The 25,000-nt window shown below is 45.3% G+C and overlaps 1 protein-coding gene across 1 annotated transcript in view; it reads left to right on the forward strand.

Annotated features, from left to right (window-relative positions):
• Positions 1-25,000, forward strand: part of LOC105906218 (teneurin-1-like) — a 135,957-nt gene that overhangs the window by 54,663 nt on the left and 56,294 nt on the right. The window contains exons 12-19 of the mRNA XM_042702805.1: positions 2,728-2,944; positions 5,859-5,978; positions 6,452-6,713; positions 7,782-8,049; positions 11,917-12,060; positions 16,924-17,173; positions 18,148-18,168; positions 24,534-24,766. Coding sequence (XP_042558739.1) covers positions 2,728-2,944; positions 5,859-5,978; positions 6,452-6,713; positions 7,782-8,049; positions 11,917-12,060; positions 16,924-17,173; positions 18,148-18,168; positions 24,534-24,766 — 1,515 coding nt within the window. The remainder of the gene's footprint in view (positions 1-2,727; positions 2,945-5,858; positions 5,979-6,451; positions 6,714-7,781; positions 8,050-11,916; positions 12,061-16,923; positions 17,174-18,147; positions 18,169-24,533; positions 24,767-25,000) is intronic.

The following is a 25,000-nucleotide window of genomic DNA, read 5'->3' on the forward strand; positions in this document are numbered from 1 at the left end:
TTTTGTGTACTTTCTCTCTCTCCCTTTCAGACACACACTCACACACTCACACACACACACACTCACACACACGCAGTCTCTTGTAATGTGTGTTCTTTCTCTCTAGTGCTCTCTCCATCTGTCCCCCCCCCACACCTTCCTTTTACTCTTCTACAGTTTACTTACACACAAGAGCAGCTGCCTGGTTCCATCAGGTCCAAACGAAGCCCCTTAATCACCTCTCTCATCAGCCCTCCCAAAATATATTTCCTCACAAAGTGGCGCTCGCCTCCCCTCCCCCTCGCTTGTACTCTCCGCCCGTCATTTTCCCCAAATCCGTTTTTCACGTTAATGTGTTGCATGCTAGCCTACCCACAAAACAAATCCTGCCCGTAATGGCATTTTTTCCCCCCAAACACGTTAATTGCCTACTTTGTTGTTTTCCCAGCTTTTTCTGTGTAGTTGAAAGGTAGTTTGAGCATCGTCCTGTTTCCTGGGCTGGATGAAGCTAATAGGGTTTGCTCGTTATACCAGTACTCTCGCAGCCGTGTGCAGATCGTAAAGATCATTAATGGAACCTCAACATCACCAGCACGGTGTTCAACACCCAACCATTGGCCAACATGCACCTTTGAAGCTTTCCAGATGCTCTGTGGAAAAGCTTCAAAAGAGATGATTAATTGTTGTAAAAGCAATTACTCGTCTGTGAAATTCTAAAGGGTGCTGAGAGTGTGTGAGCATGTGTGTGTGTGTGTGTGTGTGTGTGTGTGGTTAATCACTATCGGACTAAGCGCTCATTAAAATAGTATGTATAATCTGGAGAGGGCATCATTAGCGTAGCGCATTGAGAAGGCAGATGACAATCAAAGAGCACTGAGGCGTGGGGCAGCTGATGTGGTGAGGTGACTGAGCCAGGAAGTCATGTGTGCGACGGCTTTGTGTCTCTCACCTCGTCTCTCTTCGCTCGTCCTCTTCCAGGCTCCTCGAACCTCCAGATCAGCCAAAGACCAAAAGCACATTTTTTATTCCACCTCACAAAGAGCAAGAACCAAACTTGTGCAGGCAGGATGCCTTGAGCTGAGCTTATCTCAGCCTCTTCTCAGCCTCATCTCAGCCTTATCCCAGCCTTATCCCAGCCTTATCCCAGCCTTATCTCAGCCTTATCCCAGCCTTATCTCAGCCTTATCCCAGCCTTATCCCAACCTTATCCCAGCATTATCTCAGCCTCCATACCAAGAGCTAATGGTTGGTGACAGTGCTGAGAACTCACTAATAAAGCGCCAGTGATCCTTATGGGATCTTGAGCAGACCCCGTGATCCCATTCACACATGCCCAGTACTCGAGTATGGGAAGAGACCAGGGAGTGACTTGTGTTTGCACAGAGATTTGCCTTCCATATGTTGCTCCATGTAGGAGGTGTTTGAGGAAAATATGTTGTTACCTTCAAGTGTGTGTGTCGATCTTAATGCTATGCATCCCAACAGGGAGAAATCTGAAAGTCAGTATCTTTAGCATGAGCAAATGAGAAGGTGTTTACCACTAGGTAACAACCTTGGTTCCATTGACTGAGAAATAAACCATCCCTCTAACTGTAGGACTTGTTAATGGGACCAAAGGAAGGCCCTGATGCCTGTGTCGTTGTTTAAAAAACGAAAGGGGACACGGAAATAAAACGAGGGACAGAAGTTTCTAGAAGAGAAGGGTCAGGCTGAACAAACATCAGAGTTTCTCAATTGTTTTCATCCCTCGTCTTCACAAACTCTTCATTTCGGTCACACTCAGACGCCGCTGCACTTTTCGTCCCATCAAAACCGCATGAGGAAAAACAAAGACAGCATTTATGAAAATGTTACTGGAAATAACCTGCCATTTACACTCCGGTAATGCCATTCAGACAACTATATGAAGGTGTTTTATTTGCAGGGAAATCTATCTATTGAGAAAATTGAGCCTGCACCGCAAGATATTATTTGCAATTTCAATCTGGTCAGGCAGTCAAACATCCAGCCGGAAATGTCATTTGCGTTGTAGGCTCTGCATGTATCTGGAGCAGAGCATATATAAATATATATAAATATACCTGATAAGAGGCGAACAGAAGGGAGACATCATCGGAGAAGGAATTTTTGTATCCATTTCACCGGAGATTTTTTTTTGCCTGTATTGTTTTTCTCCCTTCTGAGTAAGCACACAAACGGGTTGTTCAACAATGATGTGTCAGCTGTCACTGTCATCAGGGTGAATAGAATTGGATATTACTATTTACATTATTGTCTCTGAAATCGAGAGGGAGTCACGTAAAGGACAGCCTGCAGCTGTGTTCTAGGTTTACACAGTACATACATATATTTGTGTATGTATACATGTGTAAAGTGACTATTTGTGTGTGTTTGAAAGAGAGCTGTGTCTGTTAAGGTTTGAACATACACATGTATACATACTGTACATTAGGGGTTATGAATATATGCATTCTGATTACACTTATTCATGTTGTTTTTGTGTGTGTGTGTGTATGTGTGTGATATGTGGTTGTGATGTGTACATTTGGGAATTGTGTGTGTGTGTGTGTGTCTGTGTGCGTGTCTGTGTGTGTGTGTGTGTGTGTGTGTGTGTGTGTGTGTCTGTGTGTGTGTGTGTGTGTGTCTTTGTGTGTGTGTGTGTGTATGTTTATGTGTGTGTGTGTGTGTGTGTGTGTGTGTGTGTGTGTGTGTGTGTGTGTGTGTGTGTGTGTATTATCTCCTCCTCAGACGGGCTGCTGGACTGTGTGGACCCAGACTGCTGTGAGGCTCTGGTGTGCAGTGTGAGCCCTCTGTGCCAGGGCTCCCCCGATCCCGGAGCTCTTCTTCAGCAGGGCCAAACCCCCCCTCGGCCCTCGGCCCCCCAGACCTTCTTCCAGCGGGTCCGCTTCCTCCTGGGCAAGACCGGCACACACACTCTACACGGTGACATCCCATTCGACAGGAGGTGGGTGAACATCCATGTTTCTGTGTGTGTTTGTCTGGAAGCAGGATTTGCGGTGTGGATTGTTGACTTTGGTATGTCAATTTCTCCAGCGTTTGTTTCCGTTTCCTCTATTTCTCTGTGTGTGTGTGTGTGTGTGTGTGTGTGTGTGTGTGTGTGTGTGTGTCTGCTCATAAAAATGATCACGCACTAAAGGTGTGTTCATGTGTGAGAGAGAATGTGTATTTCTGTGGTGTGTATGTGTGTGTTTGTATTTGTGTGTGTGTGTGTGTGTGTGTGTGTGTGTGTGTGTGTGTGTGTGCAGGATAATTATAGCATCTTGCCTGTACGTGTGCCAGTGCGAATGGAGGTCTTGTCTTTATGTCCATCACAATGTGATCATATAAAGTCAGATTGTTTGTCTCCTATTTATTCTTTGTGGCCTGGTGTTATGCGGCTAGTAAAAGTGTCACAGTAAATCCTGGCCGTAGCCAGCCATCGCGACTCTGAAATATGACACCAGCCTTTCATCAAATACAAATTCTGCGCTTGGACAGAGGAGTGGGGATGTGTTTTTCATTTTTCTTTTCCCCCCTCTCCCCATCCCTGCTCGTCTTCCTGGTTGAAAAATCATGGAAAGCTTTCTCCATTACAGACACACACAAATACACTCACATAGATACACTACACACACCCATACTCACACAGACACACACACACACACACAAAGCCCCCCAAAATAAACAAATTAATTAATTAAATGGCTTTTTTGTTGGTGAGGGAAAATCAATTGCACCGCTCCAGACAGCGAAGTAACAGATTGGTGTGTGCAGTGGCTCAGAAAAATCCGTCCTTGTGCATTTATCCACCTTTTACTTAGGCTAAACGAGGCAGACTGTCATGCAGGTTATTTCCCCTCCTCCATTCTGAGCAGCCTGTTGACTGGATAGTAAATCATCGTTCCTCTGCTAAATGTTTACCCCGTCTAAATAGGACAAATTCTTTATGGCGCTAATTTGTTGTGATTAGCCATGTTAGCCACCTTTAGCATTAGCAAGCTAATGCGTTGCCTCCTCATTTTTGCATTTTTGAGTGGAACCGTCATGAATAAAACATTTTAGGGAGAAAAAAAAATAAGTGTAGCAATTTGCTCTCATTTCTCATTCTGCTAGCCATGTGTTCGCTTGGTTTTCTCGTCAGTCGGTTTAGAGGAATTGCTTTCCCAGCGAGTCGGGGAGCCTCAGAGCTAGACGATTTTGGAAAGCTGCGTTAGCTTCGCACTGCTCCCAAATCCCTCTTTAGATAAATGAGGTAGAGTGGAAGTCATCTGGGGTTTAAGGTTGGTGTTTTTTTCACATCTGAATCGCCTAAGGGGGAGATTTGGGGCCGAATAACTTGTAGCTCCTCGAGTCAATGTGTGGTTTGAGTGTGTATATGAATGTGTGTGTGTGTCTGTGTGTGTCTGTGTGTATATGTGTGTGTGTGTCTCACTGGGAGAAAATTGCCGAGCAGGGGCTGAGTTGAGGGAGACGGGAGGATAAGAGAGGAGATGGAGCTGCCAAACTGGACCTCCTGTGTGCTCCTTGGCTGACTCATCAGCATAGTTCAGGCCACCCTGCCCAGCCCCATCTCCCCACACAATGCAGCCCTCCACAGGCCACCCAGCCCAGCCCCATCTCCCCACACAATGCAGCCCTCCACCGCCCTACCGCGGGGCACATCTCTCTCTCCAACTCACATGCGGTCACATCAAGTGTGATTTTCTCTCTTTCTCTCCATCTCTCTCTCTCTTACTATCTATTTCTCTCTTCCTTACCCTCTATATATTTTTCTCTTTATCTTTCACTTGCAACTACCAGCAGAAGGATATTTTTTTACCCCCCCCCCATTTTACCCTAGATGACACTTGCCTTTATTTCCTTCTTCCTTGACTCCCTGTGAGGTAGAAGTCTGATTGCCGTGGCAGCCCCAGCCTTTGCCCCCCCCCCCCCCCCCCCCCCCTGTGTTAGTCGCTTGATGCCTCTTCAGTAACTCTCTACTCCCCTTAGCACGAAAACAGCTCCTGTCGCAGTAATTCTTCACCAAAAAAAACTGCACTTCCAGCCAGACGGTCGCAGTAAACAGTCATCGCTATTTCCACATTACTGACAACAGATGTATTCAGCACAAAATGAGAAGGTCACGTCAGGAGGACATGGCTGAAGTTAGTTTCCAGAAACTTCTCCCTGCTGTAGAGAGCAGCCTCGCTTTAAGCCTCCAGACTCCTTTCAGGGCTCTGAAGACCTTGTCTGTCTGGCCATATCTGCCCCCGTGCCAACTCTTGCCCTACCACATGAAGGGACTGGAGTCTGCTCAGAGAGGCTGTCTGAGAATGAATGCTAGTCCATATGTCTGAGCCCGCCTGCTGTGGGAGAGGCAAAGATTGAAGGGCTCCATAGAAGGATTTGAAAGGTTCCTAAATGATGCTCAAGCGCTAGCAAACCATTTGTGCTTCTTGTCATGAGGACATCAGTTATTCCTCCCTTCAGGAGGTCGTGAAATGTATCATAAGTGAATGTTTTCTTTCGAGAGCCTGAATTTTAGATGAGTATTTGAGTGAGTATTTGTATTTTTAGTGTTCGAGTGTATCCCTTTCTATGGGAAACTTACCTGTACATCTTAAGATAATAACTATGTATCTACCTTTCTATCTGTCTGTCTATGTATCTATTTGCATATTGCCTGTCTGTCTCTGCCTATCTATTTGTGTATCACCTTCCTGTCTTTGTCTTTCTCGATCTGCCTAGTTATCTATTTGTTTCTTCTTGTCAGTCTGTTTGTTACTTTGTTGTCATGTGCTTTGGAGTGTAAACCCTCTGTATTCTACACCTGACAAATCTGCACTGTCTCCCCCTGTGTCCTCTCCTCTCCTCTCCTCTCCTCTCCTCTCCCCCTCCAGTCAAGTGGCTGTGGTTCGGGGACAGGTGGTGGCAGTGGATGGCACACCTCTGGTCGGAGTGAATGTGACTTTCTTCCAGCACCCTGAATACGGCTACACCGTCAGCAGACAGGATGGCAGGTACTGAACAACAAAAGCACACTCCTCATCCTCCTCCTCATCCTCAGCCCCCACTCCTCCCACCACCTCCTGTGGCAGGAGGTGCCAAACAAAAGCATTCAGCAGAAACATCCTTGAGAGAATAATAGCTACACATAAGAGCCTGGAGAATGGTCACAACTTTTTTTGTGTTGCTTTTTTCGTGGTTCAGATAAAAAACCCAATTACCTTCACAGGAGCGTCTATTGGTGTTGAATAGGACTGTTATTAAAAGAGGACAGTGCTGGACAAAGACTGAAGTGTGTCTGTCCTCTACTCTCTCCCTCCCTCTCTATCTTTCTCTCCCTCTCTCTCTCTCTCTCTCTCTCTCTCTGTGTCTCTCTCTCTGCCTCTATTTTTCTCACTCCCTCTCTTTCTCCCTCTCTCACTCTCTCTCTCCCTCTCGCTCGCTCTCTCTCTCTCTCTCTCTCTGTCTCTCTCTCCCTCTCTTGTAGTTTTGACCTTGTCACTGCCGGAGCTATATCCGTGACCCTGGTGTTCCAGAGGCCGCCGTTCCTCACGCAGCGACACACCGTCTGGTTGCCATGGAACTGCTTCATGGTGCTGGACAAGGTTGTCATGGCGAGAATGGAGGTCCCTCTCCCTGTCTGTGACATCACTAGCTTTGTAAGTCCGTACCCTGTGGTCCTGCCGTCACCCCTCTCCAGGTACACAGGCGAGTGTGCCGCCCGGGGCCCAGTCGTCCCTGAAGTACAGGTATGTAGACGCACACACACACATACACACACACACACACACACACACACACACACACACACACCTACACATGCACATGCACAGACACACAGATACACGCACTTAGGCCTACAATGATAAACACACATGCACACACGCACACGCACACGCACACACACACACACACACACACACACACACACACACATAAAATGAAATCGTTTTTTTGTTCATTAGCAATAATGTCCTATGGTGGAAGGTCACACATTCAGTCTTCCTGTGCTTGTAGGAGTCCCCTCTCTGTCACCAGAGCCACTGTGGGGAGAGCAGATAAACCACAGGGAACTTTTCTGCTGTAGGCATGATGTGGGAAGTGATCATAAGCCTGTTTGTGGATCGCAAAATTATCTATTTTATTTTTTTCCCCCCACTATATTTAGTTTTGTTTATTTTCCCCCATCTTTTCTGTCCTTTTTTGTAGAGAGCATGGTGCCCTGCAGGAAGATTCTTTTTTTTTAATGTAAAGTGATTGTCCTCTGCCTACTGGGCTCTGGTTCTCATCCATATTCACACACTAATTAGTAGCTTCATGATTCCAGGCTAGAAAAATACCAGGGAGAATAACACAAGCCCATATCACCTCTGTGCTGCAGATCTCCCTTTCCAGTCAAATCCATGTGTGCCTGGCTTAGACCACAGTGGCGGAATGAAGAAAATCTTCTTTTCTCTCTCCTTCCTCTTTTTTCTTCGTCCCCTTCTTCATCCTCGTCTTCTTCTTAATCCAATGCATTGGCAGAGGGTGACGCAGTCGTCTGCCAATGTGTATGGAGTGTAAATGAACAATTATTCTCACAAGAGGCTTCACTTTTAATAACGCATTAGTGCTAGCCTTGCCTCTGCCACCCGTGGGAGCCAGGCTCTTGGCGGACGATGGCGAAGTGAATCACGGCTTTGGAAGTCGCGTGGGAGCTCAAAACATCGTCGCCCCGCTCGCTCGCTCTCTCGTCGCCGTTGTTGTTTCCTAATCTCATTTCCCCCTGCAGCGTGTTTTATTTAGTTTTTTTCCGTGCTTTGTGTCCCCTCCGGCAGGCCGTACAGGAGGAGATCCTGATCCCGGGCAGCTTCGTCAAGCTCAGCTATCTCAGCACCCGCACGTCGGGCTACCAGTCGCTGCTGCGGATCATCCTCACGCACGCCTCCGTGCCCGCGGCCCTCAGCAAGGTGCACGTGTCCGCCGCCATCGAGGGCCGCCTCTACCAGAGGTGGTACCCGGCGGCGCCCAGCCTGGTCTACGTGCTCGCCTGGAACAAGACCGACATCTACGGCCAGGAGGTGTGGGGACTAACAGAAGCTATTGGTACGTGAAATCTGTCACTATGCAACACTTTGCCACTTTTTGTTTTCATGAACTACTTTTGCTATTACCTTCAAATTAATTTTTATGGTATATGGCCAGATAAATACACCTGTCATTCCCTCTAGCTGTACAGACTATGCACTATGTAGTTTTGTTGAAAAACACTGTGAAAATGTAAGACAAGGCTTTACCACACGGCATAACCAGCAATATCGTCAAAAGACACCAGTTAGCATGTCGGCAAGCTTTTATCAGTGCCACCTGGGCCGATGGTAGGTTGGTAGCTCGCTAGTTTTAGACCCAGACTCCATACTGCTGCTTTAACAAAAAATATTAAATCAAATCTCCATGGCACTCTTCATAAAAAGCCTGTATTGAAACATGACTAAGTTTTATTAAAACATGATAGACACTCAAACATATTCCAGCTATTCCCTTCTACGCGGAGTGAGCATTTGCTTTCCTTGAATAAAAGCTCATGTTCACTTAATTCAAACTCCCTCTAAGTGTAATAATCCTGTTGGAGGAGTAGCCATCACAACTGTTTACGAATATTAATGGTCCTTGACTTGGTGAGTGTGGTTCTTTCAGACTTCACTGACTTGTTATCCTACAGCATCAGAAGGCAATGTACTGTAAATGTATTTAAATGTTGTCTGTTCCTGCAGCTCCGTTAATTACGGCACACTTCCTGCTAGCCCAAGGTCATGGGTCACACCCAAGGGATTGCATATGCTGATGAGCGAATGCATTAGCACGTCCCCACACATGAAATCTGCCACTGAATTAGCAGACGTTGAAATGCAAATCTCCCGTCGGGAGTCTGACTGAGGAGATCCTTTTTATCGCGAGTGTAAATCAGTGCTCGGGGACCCAGGCTTCTCCGGTGGTCAGTTAAAAATCTTAATCGGGAATTTTCTCGGGGGTCGTCCATCTAAACAGCTCCCTATTTAATGAGAAGATTATGTATTAAGCATGGATCCTGGGAGATGCCCCCCCTCCTCCCACCCCCACCGGCAGAGCACACCGAACTTATTGGTGCGTCAAGGTCGCCACCGCTTAAGGTCAAGGGCAATCTTATCTGCGGCGTAGCGCCACAAGGCTGAGAGACAGATTTATGCTCCCCCAACTAGGCAGGAGTGCGCCTCACTCCGGTAATTCAATCAAGTGATCACGCGCTCGCCATGATTGATTAGCTGCATCACGTATGTGGCGGCATGGGTGGGAATAAAAAGCCCAGTGCCACGTCAGGTGTCCTCTTTTGTGGGAGATAGAAAGCCATCTGCCACCCCCTCTTTTGGCTTGCAATAAGCAGCATGTGTTTGCCGACGACAGTGTGTTTTATTCTTTTTAGAAAGGGATGGTTTGCTGATTGGTTAAGTGTCTCAGGCTTCGCTCACGGCTCGCTTAGAGAATGTTCTGGTTCAAGAAGCAGACGCAGCACATTGTGCCCATCCGAGGTAAAAGGTATGAGCGGATCATCCTGCAGACGCACGGAATTACGAATCGAAGCTCCGGCTCTCATCTCAGTGATCCGTGTTTCTGAGTCCTTCTCGAAGCAGCTTGGAGATGAGCGAGAAAGCCTCGGTTAAATCAGGGAAAGAGCGAGGCTATTTCCAGGACGCCTCCTGTCTCGCGTGGGCTCCTGGGTCTAGTGCTGGATCCTTGGTGTGCTCATAATGACAGACATCGCCAAGCTGAGGTTCCTCTGAAAACAATCACACAGTCTCACTTTCTCTCTCTCTCTCTCTCTCTCTCTCTCTCTCTCTCTCTCTCTTTCTCTCTCTCTCTCTCTGTCAGTCCTCTCAAACCATTCTCTCACTCTCTCTTTCTCTCTTTCTGTCTGTCTTGTCTCTCGCTACTCTCAAACCAATCTCTCTCTCTCACTATATCTATATCTATATATCTTTCTCTCTCTCTCTCTCCCAATCTCTCTCTCTCTCTCTGTCTCTCACTCTCTCTCTCTGTCTCTCACTCACTCTCTCTCGTACACTTAAGTCGCGAGCCTGAAACCCCTATGCGCTGTTTGCCAAAGTGAAAGTCGCCCACTTACACTCTAGGTGGATCTGCTTCCCCTCTGTGTTAGTGCGGTAGACAGCGACCTCCCCAGAGGTTTGCCCACTCGTTTGGCGGCCCCTGCTGAGGCCATATTCTGATAGTTTTGTTGTTGTTGTTGTTGAAATTGTCACACAAAAGGTTTTATATATATATATATATATATATATATATATATATATATACTATTTCCCAGCTGCTGTCATCCAGAGAGATCAAAATATAGCATTTGTGTCTGGCCTAAATGTGATGTTTCATGAGTGTTTTCTGGATGTGCTATTCTGTGCTATCCTCTCCTATTGAAACATGCTGAAGGGTAAAAAAAAGAGATTGAGGTTATTTTACACTTTGTCTCTACATCACTACCACCTTGCTCTACCAGTGGAGATACAGGAACTCAGCAGAGACAGCGGAGTCTCTTTTGTAATTACATCAGTATACTGGCGCCCAGGCCTAAGTGCCCATCTGAACCGGATGTCTTACCGCCAGCCAGTTATCCTGCAGAAATGTTCCTTAGCTTGATTATGAGACGGCAAAGATGGCAATTTGCCTCCCTTTTCACCACAGTTTGAAGAGATTCACTCCTGATTGCGTCCTTCACAAGGCTCTCCCGACATTAGATGTGGAGAGTGGCTTGATTATGGCCGTCCACTCCTCGCCACCCCACCCCATCCCACCCCGCCCAGTGTTTGTTCCCCGAAGAATAAATCTGATATGCATCTGAATAGTGTCTAATTAACCCCCTCCCCTCCCACTTAAAACAAGCCTATTGTGGGGGAGAGATAGAGTCATTCAGCCAAGTGGCTGAGCCTGAGCTCTGTGCTATCAACACTCCAGCTGGAGAGAGCCCCTGTCTCTCTTTTCTCATACCTTTTTCATCGCCAGTTTAATCCCAGAGTCAAAAACTTCAAGCCCACCCACCCACACACACCCACCCTGCCACCACCCTCTGCTCTCATTTTTTTACCCCCGGCTTTTGCCTGCTTTTTCTGGCTGATTGCAGTGGAGGTTTGTAGTGGTGTTTGCAAAAATTGCTTGAGTGCTGAAAAAAAAAAAAAAAAAAAAAAAAACGAGGCAAAATATTGCCTTTGAGACGACGTTCACTGGCTCTCACTCGGTTTTTCTTCAAGCCCATTTTCTCCTTTGATTTTTCACATGCCTGTTGTGTTCTTTCCTCCGTCTTCCTCTCCAACACCCCCCCCCCTCCCCTTCCCTTGTTGCTTTCATGTTTTTTGTTTTTATTCGCTTGTCAAGAACTGTTTTCACAGTTCCATCTCAAACTCGAAGTTGTGCGTTGTTTTCCCCCCATGTTTGTTTTGTTTTGTTTCTGCGTTGAGAAGGGAGGTGCGAAGGAAAAACATTTGTTTACCCCTTTTCTCTCACTGACGGTCACCGGCTCAATACTCATTTATTACCATTTCCCAGCAGGACCAAACTACTGAAGATAACTCCCAATAGCGAGGTCTAGATCACACGTCTGCATATCTGATAAATAGGCAAGGCACTTTCCTTCTTGCAGAGAACATTCTAGCAGCATCTCTAGGCCAGTTCTTGCCATTAATCAGGTGAACATTATCAATAATTGCAATGTAGGCGATTAGAGTGCCAGCGTGAGCCTGGCTCTGTGATCTGAGAACAGAGCCTAGTACATTAATGGAGATTTATGAACTTTACACAGTGCTCTTCCATGTGTCAACGTGTGGACGTGGCTACTCTTGAGAGGTTAACTGTGTGTGTGTGTGTGTGTGTGTGTGTGTATGTGTGTGTGTGTGTGTGTGTGTGTGTGTGTGTGTGTTTGTGTGTGATTTGCAGTGTCTGTGGGCTATGAGTATGACTCATGTCCAGACTTTATTCTGTGGGAGCGGAGGACGGCTCTAATCCAGGGATTTGAGATGATGGGCTCCAATCTAGGCGGCTGGTCCCTGGACAAACACCACGTCCTCAACCTCCAGAGTGGTAAGACTGGCCAAATACAGTACACACACTCACAAACTCACTCTTGCTTTCCCTCTCTCTTACTTTCCCACTTTGTCTTTCTACATCACTTTCTTTTTGTGTCTCCATTTATTTTCAGAAACCCACAGTCACACACACATACATATACACACATAGACACACACACACATACATAAACACACATATACACACACTCTTGTTCTCCCGTTCTTGTTCTTTCCTTCTTTTTTCTTTCTATATCAATGTATGTTTGTGTTTTGTCTCACACACACACACACACACACACACACACACACACACACACGCACACACACACCCATGTTCCTTATTAAGCAGTGAAACACGAGGTATGATACCACCATCTAACGCACCACTCACAATATCACCGTTAGTGTACAATAACACCATCACATTCTACACACACAAACACAAACACATGTACGCACACACACATACATGCACACACACACACACACACACACACACACACACACACACAGCCATGTTCCTTATTAAGCAGTGAAACACGAGGTATGATACCACCATCTAACGCACCACTCACAATATCACTGTTAGTGTACAATAACACAATCACATTCTACACACACAAACACAAACACATGTACGCACACACACATACATACATACATACACACACACACACACACACACACACACTCACACAGGCATCTTCTCTCCTAAGCGTGTGTTTGCTAACACCGTCAGCCCTCCAGTGTTACCTTATCTCTTTGTTTGCTCCCGAGGAGTATAAATATATCCATATCATGCTCCCAGCCAGTGATGGACGAAGGATTCAGATCCTTTACTTAAGTCAAAGTATCAGTACAGTAAAAGTAATGGTTTGGTCCCTCTGATTGACATGTTATTATATATGACATCATTAGATTATTAATACTGAAGCATTAGTGTGTATGAAGAAGAAACAAAGTTCTGATCTTTTTTCAGTTCTTTGATTTTTGGTGAAAAAAATCTTAGATTTTTGGTGAGATATTGAATCATTTGGACATATAATGAAATTAAACCATGTGAGGCCTCTCAAAGTCCAACCCTAACGTCCTTGTCGTGAGAGGTGGAAACAGGTAATGCTGGCCAATAGGGCACTGGTGAAGCTCATAGGCCAATCCCCTGTGAAGTGGATAAAAATGATTACTGAAACATTGATGAAGAAAAAGAAACCCCGCAACCTGGGAGATGAAGACTCTCCAACCATACAGGCTGAAGAGGAAATGAAGACGCATTTCGAAAACCACACGGAGAGGGTGCGTCAGAATCTTCTATCTCCCAGGCAACCCACTAACATTGCAACCTGGAACATCAGGACCATGTACACAGCAGGAAAAACGTCAGTCATAGCAAGTGAGATGAGGAGATACAAGATCTCTATCCTCGGTCTGTGCGAAACCAGATGGCTCCAGACAGGAGAGGTGAAACTGGCCAGCGGTGAGTCCATACTCTATTCTGGACATCCGGATGATAAAGCACCACATACAGAGGGAGTGGCCTTTATGCTCTCCAAAGAAGCACAGAGGGCCCTCATCAGCTGGGAACCCATTAATTCCAGGCTTATTACAGCAAGATTCAAAACTACCCATAAAAGAATCAACCTACAACTCATACAGTGTTATGCACCCACCAACAACACAGAAGAGGAAACGAAAGACATTTTCTATAACCAACTACAACAGCTGCTCCAGGCCAGGAAAGAAAAAGACATCACTATACTCATGGGCGACATGAACGCAAAGGTGGGAAACGACAACAGTGGATACCAACTGGTGATGGGGAAACATGGAATCGGCTGCATGAATGAAAACGGCGAGAGATTTGCAGACACCTGTGCTGACTACAATCTGGTCATAGGAGGGACAGTCTTTCCACATAAACCCATCCACAAAGCCACCTGGATGTCACCTGATCACACTACCGAAAATCAAATCGACCACATATGCATAAACAGGAAGTTCAGGCGCTCTCTCCTAGATGTCCGTGTGAAGAGGGGGGCAGACGCTGGGTCAGACCACCACCTACTGGCTGCAAAACTCCAGCTCAAGCTGAAGCGATGCAACAACCCCACCAACACAAGAACAAAGTTCAACACCCAGCTCTTCCAGGACATAGGAACAACTGAACTGTACCAAACCACCTTACAGAACAGGTTCCAAGCCCTGCAAGAGGAACAACACAAATCAGTGGAAGAGCACTGGAGCAACCTGAAAAACATATAGAAAGAGGCGTGCCTAGAAGTAGTGGGGAGAAAAGCAACAAACCATAAACCTTGGTTGTCAACAAACACACTGAAGAAAATTGAAGAAAGGAGGACAAAAAAAGACACACTAAACAAAAGCAAAACCCAAGCAAAAAAGGCAGCAGCTCACAAAGAATATGAAACAGCAAATAAAGAAGTGAAGAAAAGTGCAAAATGTGACAAGCGGAATTACATCGAGAATTTGGCACGGGAAGCAGAGGAAGCAGCTGGAAAAAACAACATCAAAGAACTCTACATGACCACCAAGAAACTAGCTGGTAAGTTTAGACAGACAAACACCCAGATCAGGGATAAACAGGGACGACTTCTCACCACCAAAGAAGAACAACATCGAAGGTGGACAGAACACTTTAAGGAGCTGCTCAACAGACAGCCCCCTGCCCAAAAGGTAGAGATCCCACCAGCCACACACACGCTGGACATCAACTGTGGCCCCCCAACAAGATCTGAGGTGAGGAAGGCCATCAAGGAATTGCGACGTGGCAAAGCAGCAGGGCCAGATGACATCCCATCAGAGGCTCTACAAGCAGATCTCGACACCTCAACCACCATGCTCCACCAGCTAATAAAGACCATATGGTTGGAAGAAGGAAACATACCAACAGACTGGAAGGACGGGCTCATTGCTGTCATACCAAAGAAAGGAAACCTCAGGGATTGCAACAGCTACCGAGGGATCATGTTGCTATCAACACCAGGCAAAGTGTTCAGCCGCATCATCTTGGAGAGACTTCGTAAGGGGGTTGATGATGAACTGAGAGAAAACCAAGCTGGTTTCAGGAACAAAAGATCGTGCACCGACCAAATTGCTAGCCTCAGGATCATCATTGAGCAGTCTATAGAATGGCGAACACCTGTTCATGTCAATTTCATAGACTTTGCAAAGGCATTTGACAGTGTAGACCGTGAAATGCTATGGAAACTCATGACACACTATGGAATCCCCACAAAGTATACCAACATCATCAAGAACATGTACTGGGACATGCAATGCAACGTACTCTTCCAGGGATGCGCACAAGAAAAATTCAAAGTACTCACTGGCGTGAAACAGGGCTGCCTGCTTTCCCCTTTCCTCTTCCTTCTGTGCATTGACTGGATCATGGTACAATCAACCCACAATAAAAAGACTGGCATCCAGTGGAGTCTAACAGAACATCTGGAGGACCTCGACTTTGCGGATGACATCGCACTACTCTCCCATAGCCACCAACAGATGCAGGACAAATCCGAACTGCTAGAAAAAACAGCAGCTGGACTTGGACTCAAAATAAATGGTCCAAAAACCAAAGTAATGCGGATAAACACCAAGAACACGGACCCAATAACCATCGGGGACCAGACGCTGGAAGATGTCGACAAATTCACCTACCTGGGAAGTGTGATAGCTGTTGATGGTGGGACAGAGGATGACGTGAAGACAAGAATTGGGAAAGCAAGAACAGCATTTAACATCTTAAACAAAATTTGGAAAAGTAAAAACATCTCCCTCAAGACGAAGCTTCAAATCTTCAACTCCAACATCAAAACCGTGCTGCTCTATGGCTCCGAAACCTGGAGAACTACCACCAACATCACAAACAAACTACAAACCTTCATAAACCACTGTCTAAGACGCATCCTTGGAGTCTTCTGGCCAAACACAATAAGCAACATCAACCTATGGGAATGCACAAAACAAGAAACAGTAGATATACAGCTGTTAAGGAGAAAATGGAGCTGGATTGGACACACACTACGAAGAAACACAACAGCAATAACAAAACAGGCACTGACATGGAACCCACAAGGCAAACGGGGTAGAGGACGACCCAAAAACACCTGGAGAAGGAGCACAGAGCAGGAATTCAAGAAGAAGGGGCTGACGTGGAAACAGCTGGAGAGGATGGCTCAGGACAGACGAGGGTGGAAACAATTCATCAATGGCCTATGTTCCGAGAGGAATACAAAGGCTTAACTAACTACTAACTAACTAAACCATGTGAGATATTTAGAGTTACCAACTCTACCTTTAAAAGTAACTAGCATCTTAAGCTGTCAATTAAATGTAGTTGAGTGGAAGGTACAATATGTCCCTCTGAAATGTAGTGGAGTGGAGGTATAAAGTAGCATAACATGGAGACACTCAAGGAAAGCACAGGTACCCAACACTTGCAATTAAGTACAGTACTTGAGTAAATGCACTTATTTACTTTCCACCACTGCAGCCAGCTATCACATGTCCAGTACAGAAGGCCCATTGCTCCATTTCTTCTGTTTCTCTCTTGTCCACTAAACTCTCATATGGATTTGTGTCTTGAGTCTTGGTCGTTAAATAGAGTTCCGCCAAGCCTGTGTTACACATTAGAAACCTTCTGTTCTGTTGCCACCCAAATTGGTTAATCAACACTGGAAACAAAGGGGCCAATCTCTTATGCACACTTGCACACTTGTACTCTAACACAGATAAACCACTTGTGCCCTCTTTTTAAAACAAGGGTGCAACTCTCATATGCACACTTGCACCCTTGCACACTTGCACACTTATACCCTAACACTGAGAAGCCACATTTTCCTCTTGTTCTCATATCCTCCAGGAATCCTCCACAAAGGCAACGGCGAGAACCTCTTCATCTCCCAGCAGCCCCCGGTCATCGCCACGGTGATGGGCAACGGCTACTACCGCACCATCCCTTGCATGGGCTGCAGTGGGCCTGCGCTCCAGAGCAAGCTGTTCGCCCCCGTGGCGTTGGCGTGCGGCTCCGACACCAGCATCTACGTGGGCGACTTCAACTTCATACGCCGCATCCTCCCCAGCGGCCACACCTACAACATCCTGGAGCTCAAGTAAGCAGGACTTTTTACTCATATTCTTATTCTATTCTATTCTATTTTCATATCAAATCACAGATGTATTTTGTGGTCAAATCGTGTTTCATTTATTTCAAATTATAGCATGACTAGGCATATTTATGTAATATATATTTTTTTTCTTAATGTGTTTTATTCCATTTGTTTTTGTTGGTGCTAGTTGGGGATTACAATACTTACTCTTTTTAACAGTCGTGTTTAAGTTATTACAGTTTTGAGTTCAAGTGAGACTCGCTATGCAAGTTTAATTTTTTTTGTTTAATTTACATAAATGTGATTGTTTTGTCAAATTGATCACTCAACTGGAATACTTTAATCACAAAACCCAAAGGTTTTTCCAAAAATTATGCCATTTTGTACATTTCTTTTTTTTGTGATTTTTCTATTCGTTCTTGTCAATCCTTTTTTGTATTCAAGACTTTCTTGACTGTTCCTCTCTTATAATTGCAGCATTCCTTTTGTATTCAGGTGATGGTAATAAGGGACATTGTCTGTAGCCTACTGATAGTTTAGTAATTTATTTAACTTCTGCAATGAATAAACCTGAATGAGGGGGAATTTACATAATTAGAGGGAAATGATGATTCTGGCCCTTTTATGTGTCCTTCTTGGTGGTGCAATGAAATGCTGAAATGTTAATAATAACATTAATTAGAATATAGATACTCATGGTAGCCCTCTCTCTCTCTCTCTCTCTCTCTCTCTCTCTCTCTCTCCTTACTCTCTTTTCTGACATCTCCTTCTCCATGTTGTGCATTTGATTGATATTTTTCTGAATCTGCTGCAAAGCTGAAAAGTGACAATAAAAAGTTATCTGAATGACATAGAAGATTAAGGGCAGATATTGATGCCATGTTTGTAATGATGATTTGTTGTTTGAATTATTTGAAGTTAAATTTTCCTCTCTCTCTCTCTCCCTCTCATATCTGCATCAACTCTGTGGCTGGAAGGAATCGGGACACAAGGCACAGGTAGGACTCCTTCTCTCTTCGCTCTCTCTCTTCTTCTCTCTCTCTCTCTCTCTCTCTCTCGCGCTGTCTGACAGCAGAGTCGCTTTCTGTGATATAGTGAGGGTGAATATAACATCCGCTTCCAGCCAACGGCGCAGTTTTTATGTTGCTTAACCCTCTGAGTAAAATGAGATCGGTTTTGTCTGGAATCTCGATTCCAATCTTCGCACCACATTATCACACCAACACGATAACAGAGAACCTTAAAGGCTTTTCCTGATGATTAATACACTGGCAAATAAAATGACTGTTTGAAAAGTACATAGGATAAGTGAAAGGTTCAGATAGGTTCACCTCATAAACATCCAGCCTTCCTTAGTTTTTCTATTCACATACTAAAGACGTCATCATAACTGTGGCTTTGAGGGAAAGTTAGATCATGCGGCCTGCTATTTGCAAGTAGACGGTAGAAGATATGGAATTCCATAGAAGGAGATGTATTACATATCCACTCATGCAGGTAAAATGGAGATATGAAAAGAACTAGAGTATTTCTTCTTAACAAGTTTTTAAATTCCCAGAACAATGAAACGAAGTGTAGGCCTAATGTGGAGCTACAACTTGATGAACTACTATAATCTGTGAAGGAAACTGATGAAAGTTTAAATATTTTTAACTATCACACTAGAATATTTTTGTGTTGTACAGTGTACGTTTTAAGTGTAAGCTAACGTTTTAGCTAAAATTTCATTTCACCGTTCATTTCCAAAAAGTGCAAATGGCAAAATGAATTACTATTAGAGGCCTGATGAGCATTATTGTCTCTCTCCTGGCTGCAATTCAGTAGCTATCTTGGCATGATAGAACTGAGCTCAAGATTTTATAATTTGCTTTTAATGGTTTTTACAGAGTCCCTAAGGGGACATGGGCAAAAAAAAAGTGTAGACTGGCATAATATTGTATTTATGATCTTCCCTTTCCTCGTTTTAAAAGCCAGGCTTTTGAATATCTGCATAAAATCTGTTCTCCGTCTACTTTTAACAGTATCCTGTTGATTGACATGCAGAATGACTACTGAGCTTTTTTTTGGAGTAATTAGCCAAGTGCTAATCTACTCCTAACTGGATCTGTAATTAGGAATATATAACTGCCACATAGTTGTTACTTCAGTGAAACCATCTGCAGACATCTGCAGTCCTCTTGTTTTATCATTTAATTGAGCAATATTAGTTAGGTTTTAACTGTTTAAAAAAAGGTTTGTTTTTGTAGGAAGCCAGCTTTCTGAACATGTCTAAATTCACTTTGATGGTATATGGTCATGTGAAGGAGAGATAAACATGCCTGTTGCCATGGCTATTCACTATGTAGTATTGTGCTGTGGTTTCAGAAACCCAACAGCTTTCGATTCTAAACAGCTTGTTTTATCACCAAATAATTGATAGCTATCATTTATCTGTATGAATGGTGCTACTGTTGGTGTTTGCAAGGCAAGTCTTGTGGCTGCTAGCTAGTTAACTCACACTAGTTTTAAACAAAACCTCTTAATGTCACCATAATGTGTCATTGTTTGCATTTATTACAGTCGGCACGATCTCATAGGTACCAAAGGCTGTGCAGATTGTGGTGCCTCGCAGTGTTGACATACTTTGCCAATAATCTTGCTCCAAATGTTAAACAAAGGTCACGGTTGACTATTTAGAAAGTCTGATAGCTTTGGCACACCGTCTGTGGCATTTTTAGGACGTTGTTTAGTGTTTTTTTATTCTCTTTCACTTCTTTTTTTTCTTGTTTTTTTCCTCCTCCTCCTCCTCCTCCTCCTCCTCCTTTTCTTGGCTGGCAGTGATGTTTGACACTTCATTACGGTGCCTGTGAAGCCTGCCAGAGTCTGCCTCCACCACTGCCACACACACACACACACACACACACACACACACACACACACACACACCCCCTGCCTCCACCACTGCTGCTGTGAGGCTGGATGGGGAGGTGGAGGGGGGGGGGGGGAGGCCGGGATCAAGCACGTTGTTTATTAGTAGTTTATTACTGCGGCCCCCTTTCAAACACACGCACAAATACACACGGACACACAAACACACACACACACACACACATAGACACACACATACACACTGACAAGAGGCCGGCCACATTGTTGTATTTCCTCTTCATCTTTTCAGGTTGTATTGAATGTCCTTTTTTTTACCCTAATAGGCAAGGCAGGTTCATTTGCATAATACATTTACTCCAGTCCAACCTTTCTTTATCTTTCACTTCTGCCTTCTGTCCTCTCTTTCATCGCTGTTTCAGGACTGACTTCTTTAACATTAGCCTCTTCTGTCCGGCCACAATGTCAGTTCTTCGTAAGTTAAGTATAGAATACTAATTAGAGCAATAATAACAGAAATGAGAGTACTGGAATTAGAAGTGTTAATACTTAAGTTAATAGTATTCTTCAAAGATAATTGGAAGTGCTTAAGAAAGCATACAAAGCGTAGGAAATTATAAAAGATGTTACCCTGAATCATAGTCATATTAAATAAAAAAAACTCTTTTGCTTGTCAATGATTTAGTAGAGCAGGGTCACATGTGTGTGTGTGTGTGTGTGTGTGTGTGCCTGTGTGTGCCTGTGTGTGCGTGTGTGTGTGTGTGTGTGCCTGTGTGTGCATGTGGGTGTGCGTGCGTGGGTGTGCGTGCGTGTGTGTGCGTGTGTGTGTGTTTGTATGGGGTGGAGTGTTGTAAAGCTAGGGTACATGAGAGTGCATGGTTGGAAAGTAAGGGAGGGTGGTGTGGTGTGGTGTGGTGTGGTTTGGGGTGTTGTGGTGTGGGGTGGAGTGGGGTGGGGTTGGGGCTGCATGTTCTTCTTGGCAGTTAGGAAGAGGATTAGACAGATGTTCAGTGTCAGTCAATATCAGAGCTTATGGGAGCGCCTGAAAGAGCAGAGGGGGGATTTAAAAATGATGCCATCTCTCAGAACCCAAAATGTCAGGAGCCCACCTGATATCACAAATACACACACATCAAGCATCAAGTTACAGTGTAGCACACTCACACATACACACATACACACATACACACATACACACATACACACACACACATATGCGCACACGCACACACACACACACACACACATATCCCAGAGTTCAGTAGTTGTGCTTAGAGAGGATTGTCTCCTGTGTGCACAGTATAAGGCCATGTACAGACTTATGCCAGATAACAGCACCTGTGCGGATAAAACACATGCGCCCCCCCCCCCCCCCCCCCCCACACACACACAAACACACACACACACACACACACACACATGCACACACAGAAATCCTCAGAACTTACAGTGCAAGGACTATAGCATACATACAGTTGTCTTTCATGGCTTCTTCAAAGTACCCCACATGTGCGGATTTTGCCTGGAATTCAGGGATTTGGTTTTTGCATAACATGTTTTTTGGTCTTTATCTCTTTAGTTCGCCCAGACAAAAAGAAAAGATACTGGCTGAACTCCCACTGTCTTTCTGTGCTCACAGCATATGTACCCCACCAACCAACCCCCCCCCCCCCACACACACACATACCACCACACACACCCGCTCTCCCTCTCTGTCACACACACACACACACACACACACAGACCTCATTCACAGCCTCAGCTCCACCAGCAGTAGTAGCAGTAGCAGCAGCAGCAGCAGCAGCAGCAGCAGCAGTCGCGGCTCTGAGCCTTGGCAGCATCGGTGGCGGTTATTGCATCCAATATTTCTCAGCGCGGTGACAGGCAGTGCCAAGGTGCCTCTGGGATCTCTTTACAGAAGGCTCTTACAGTACGCTGCTGGAAGCGCGCCAAAAAAGCTTTTCTGAAATGTCAAGGAGACAGCGCTGGAATATTAAACAGCGGCAGCAGCAGAACGAGATACCGCGACACCCAGCAGTAGCAGCAGCGGTGCTGATGGTGGTGATGGTGGTGGTGGTGGTGGAGGTGCTGGGGTCCCTAAGAGGGGACGGCTGAGGCCTACATACCCCAGTGAGCGGACTCTCAGGCGGGTGAGAGGGGGTGCTTGAGGGTGTGTCCTGAGGGTGTGGGCGAGGGGGGGGCGGGGGGGTGAGGTAGAGGTGCTGTGTTTGAGATGGAGAGAGACATACAGAGAGATGATGATGATGATGATTGATGATGATGGAAGCTCTTCTCTATCTTTAAGGCTTTCTTTTTCTCTCTCTCTCTTTCTCGCTCCTGCCTTAATTCACTCGTTCTATTCCTCTCTCTCTCCCTCTCTCTTTTTCTCTCTCAGTTTCTCTGTCTATTCCTCCCTCACACTCTCCCTTTGTGCTGCTCTCTCTTCTCTTCTATCTCTTTCTCTCTGTTGCTCGCTCTTATTCCTCTATCTGTCTCTCTTTCTTCTCCTCTCTTGTCTTTCTCCCTGTTCCAGTCTCATATGCTTTATTCCTTGCGGTCTCATCTTCCTGGAATCTTCTTTGGACTTGCCTGCCTTTGGTATACCTCACTTTTTTTCCTCCATCCCCTCCCCTCCTCTCTCCTTTTTCTCTCTGTTTTATACAATTTTTTTTCTCTTTCTCTGCAGAGTTGCAAAGCTCAGGGTTGTGTTGATTTCTTTTTTTTTTCACACACAAAGCCCTGATTTTTTTTTGCCTTTTACCATTTTTTTTCTCTCAAATAAAATGCATTAACTATTCATACTTTTGCAGCTTTCAAAGCTTTTTGCTCCATTTTCAGTGGAGCAAAGCACTCCGAAACCTCACAACAATGGCCCCAGAAAAGACAACAGCAAGTTGGACCCACCTTACGGGCTCATCCCCACTGAACAATAGAGTACTGCCTGTAGTTGTAATCTGTGTGTGTGTGTGTGTGTGTGTGTGTGTGTGTGTGTGTGTGTATGGACTTGTTTGTTTGTGGGTGTTCACCTCGAGGTGACCCTTTTTCCCGGGGGAAGTACCCAAGGCACGCTGAAATCGAAAGCCTCTCTTCCTGGAACCATTGTCACGCCATGATAAATGGCAACAGCACTTTTCAATATGAAATTAGTCATAGTTTTTATTTATTTTGTAATTTTTTATTTAATTGCGTTTCTATTGTTGTATTTGATTCCCTTTTTCACTTCACACAAGTGAAAGTACCCTCTCCTCAAGCCATGTGTGGGTGTTTGTTTGTGTGTGTGTGTGTGTGTGTGTGTGTGCTTGTTTGTGTGTGTGTGTGTGTGTGTGTGTGTATGTGTTTTATTAATAATCATGTTTATTCTTGACCACCTCATTGCATTGGTGCACTGGTGGCCTTGACCACAGAGGCAAGCTAACCTAATTAAATGTTTGCACAAGTGCGCTTGAAGCGGGACAAAATGGAAACGGGCAAATTCTATGAATACATAAACAGTCTGTCGCTCCCTCATTTGATGTGGCATTGGTCAGATTACCAACCCCCCCCCCCCCAAACACACACACACACACACACTCACACACACCCACACCCACACCCACACCCACACCCACACCCACACACAAAGGCACCCACAGAGTTCTTTTAGTGAAGTCTCCAGAAGAGTAAACTGGTGGCATATAAATGAGCCTTGCTCACTCGACACACACACACACACACACACACACACACACACACACACACACACACACACAGACACACACATGCACTGCAGACACACACACACATACACACATTCAGGACTCTGCCACACACTGAAAAGCTGTCATGCTTCGCTCTGCTGTCTTCATAGCCGTGTGAAAGCATGCTCTTATACTGCATTAATGCAATCAGTGCCACAGTCGCATCCCCCCCCCCCCCCCCACACACACACACACACACACACACACACAAAAATGGAAGAAAAAGCCAGATGAGAGTGTGTATCCCCCCCTCTCTCCCTCCCGTCTGAGAGTGTTTCCGCCTGTCACAAATTGAATTATGCAGCATTCACATGAAAAAGCCACCGGTGGTCTCACGTCTATCCTATCCCCGCCATGTGCGTTAATAATTTGGGGAGGAGAGGTGGGGGTTGGGGAGCATATTAAAGCGAGCACACGGTTTGATTTACCTTATTTTCTCATCTATCTATCTATCTATATCTAGCTCTCTATCTCTCTATCTTCTACAGTTAGAAGAGGGGGAGGAAGAGGTGGGGGGTTAAAACGAATCATCACTTCATTTTTTTTCCGATGGGTTAAGCGTTTAAAGAGACAATAACATATTCTAAGATCTATATAGAAAAGCCTTTAGATCTCCAAAGACCCCCTTGTCAAAGCAACAGGGAACTATTCAGAGGGTCAGCTCCTTTGAGTCCAGTCCCTTGGAGGTGATCCAATGTAGCAGTTTCTATCTTCCTAAAACAAATGAAATGTAAGACTCTTTTTTTTTTTTCCATCTCCAGCACCAGTCCGGCACACAAGTACTACCTGGCCATGGACCCTGTGCACGAGACGCTCTACCTGTCCGACACCAGCAGCAGGAAGGTGTACCGGCTGAAGAGCCTGACTGAGCCACGCGACCCGGTCCGCAACATGGAGGTGGTGGCGGGCACGGGCGACCAGTGTCTCCCCTTCGACCAGAGCCACTGCGGGGAAGGGGGCAAAGCCACCACCGCCTCCCTCAACAACCCCAGAGGTAGGGTCCCCTTGGCTTTATGCTGTTCTTTCCATCGAGAGGAACCTTTTCCCTCAACCACAGAACCAGAACCATGTGTCATACTGCATATCTGTAAGGATTGGAGCGCTCTACTTCCAAAATAAAGGTGATTTTGGGTGCGAGTGAAAAAGACTGTTAACTTAAAGTAGAAAAAAGCTTGTCTCATTGCTTATTTATTTTGACCAGTTTGTCCACAGACACGTTTCGGCCTAA

This window comes from Clupea harengus, chromosome 20, assembly GCF_900700415.2.
Source record: "Clupea harengus chromosome 20, Ch_v2.0.2, whole genome shotgun sequence".
Classification (NCBI taxonomy): domain Eukaryota; kingdom Metazoa; phylum Chordata; class Actinopteri; order Clupeiformes; family Clupeidae; genus Clupea; species Clupea harengus.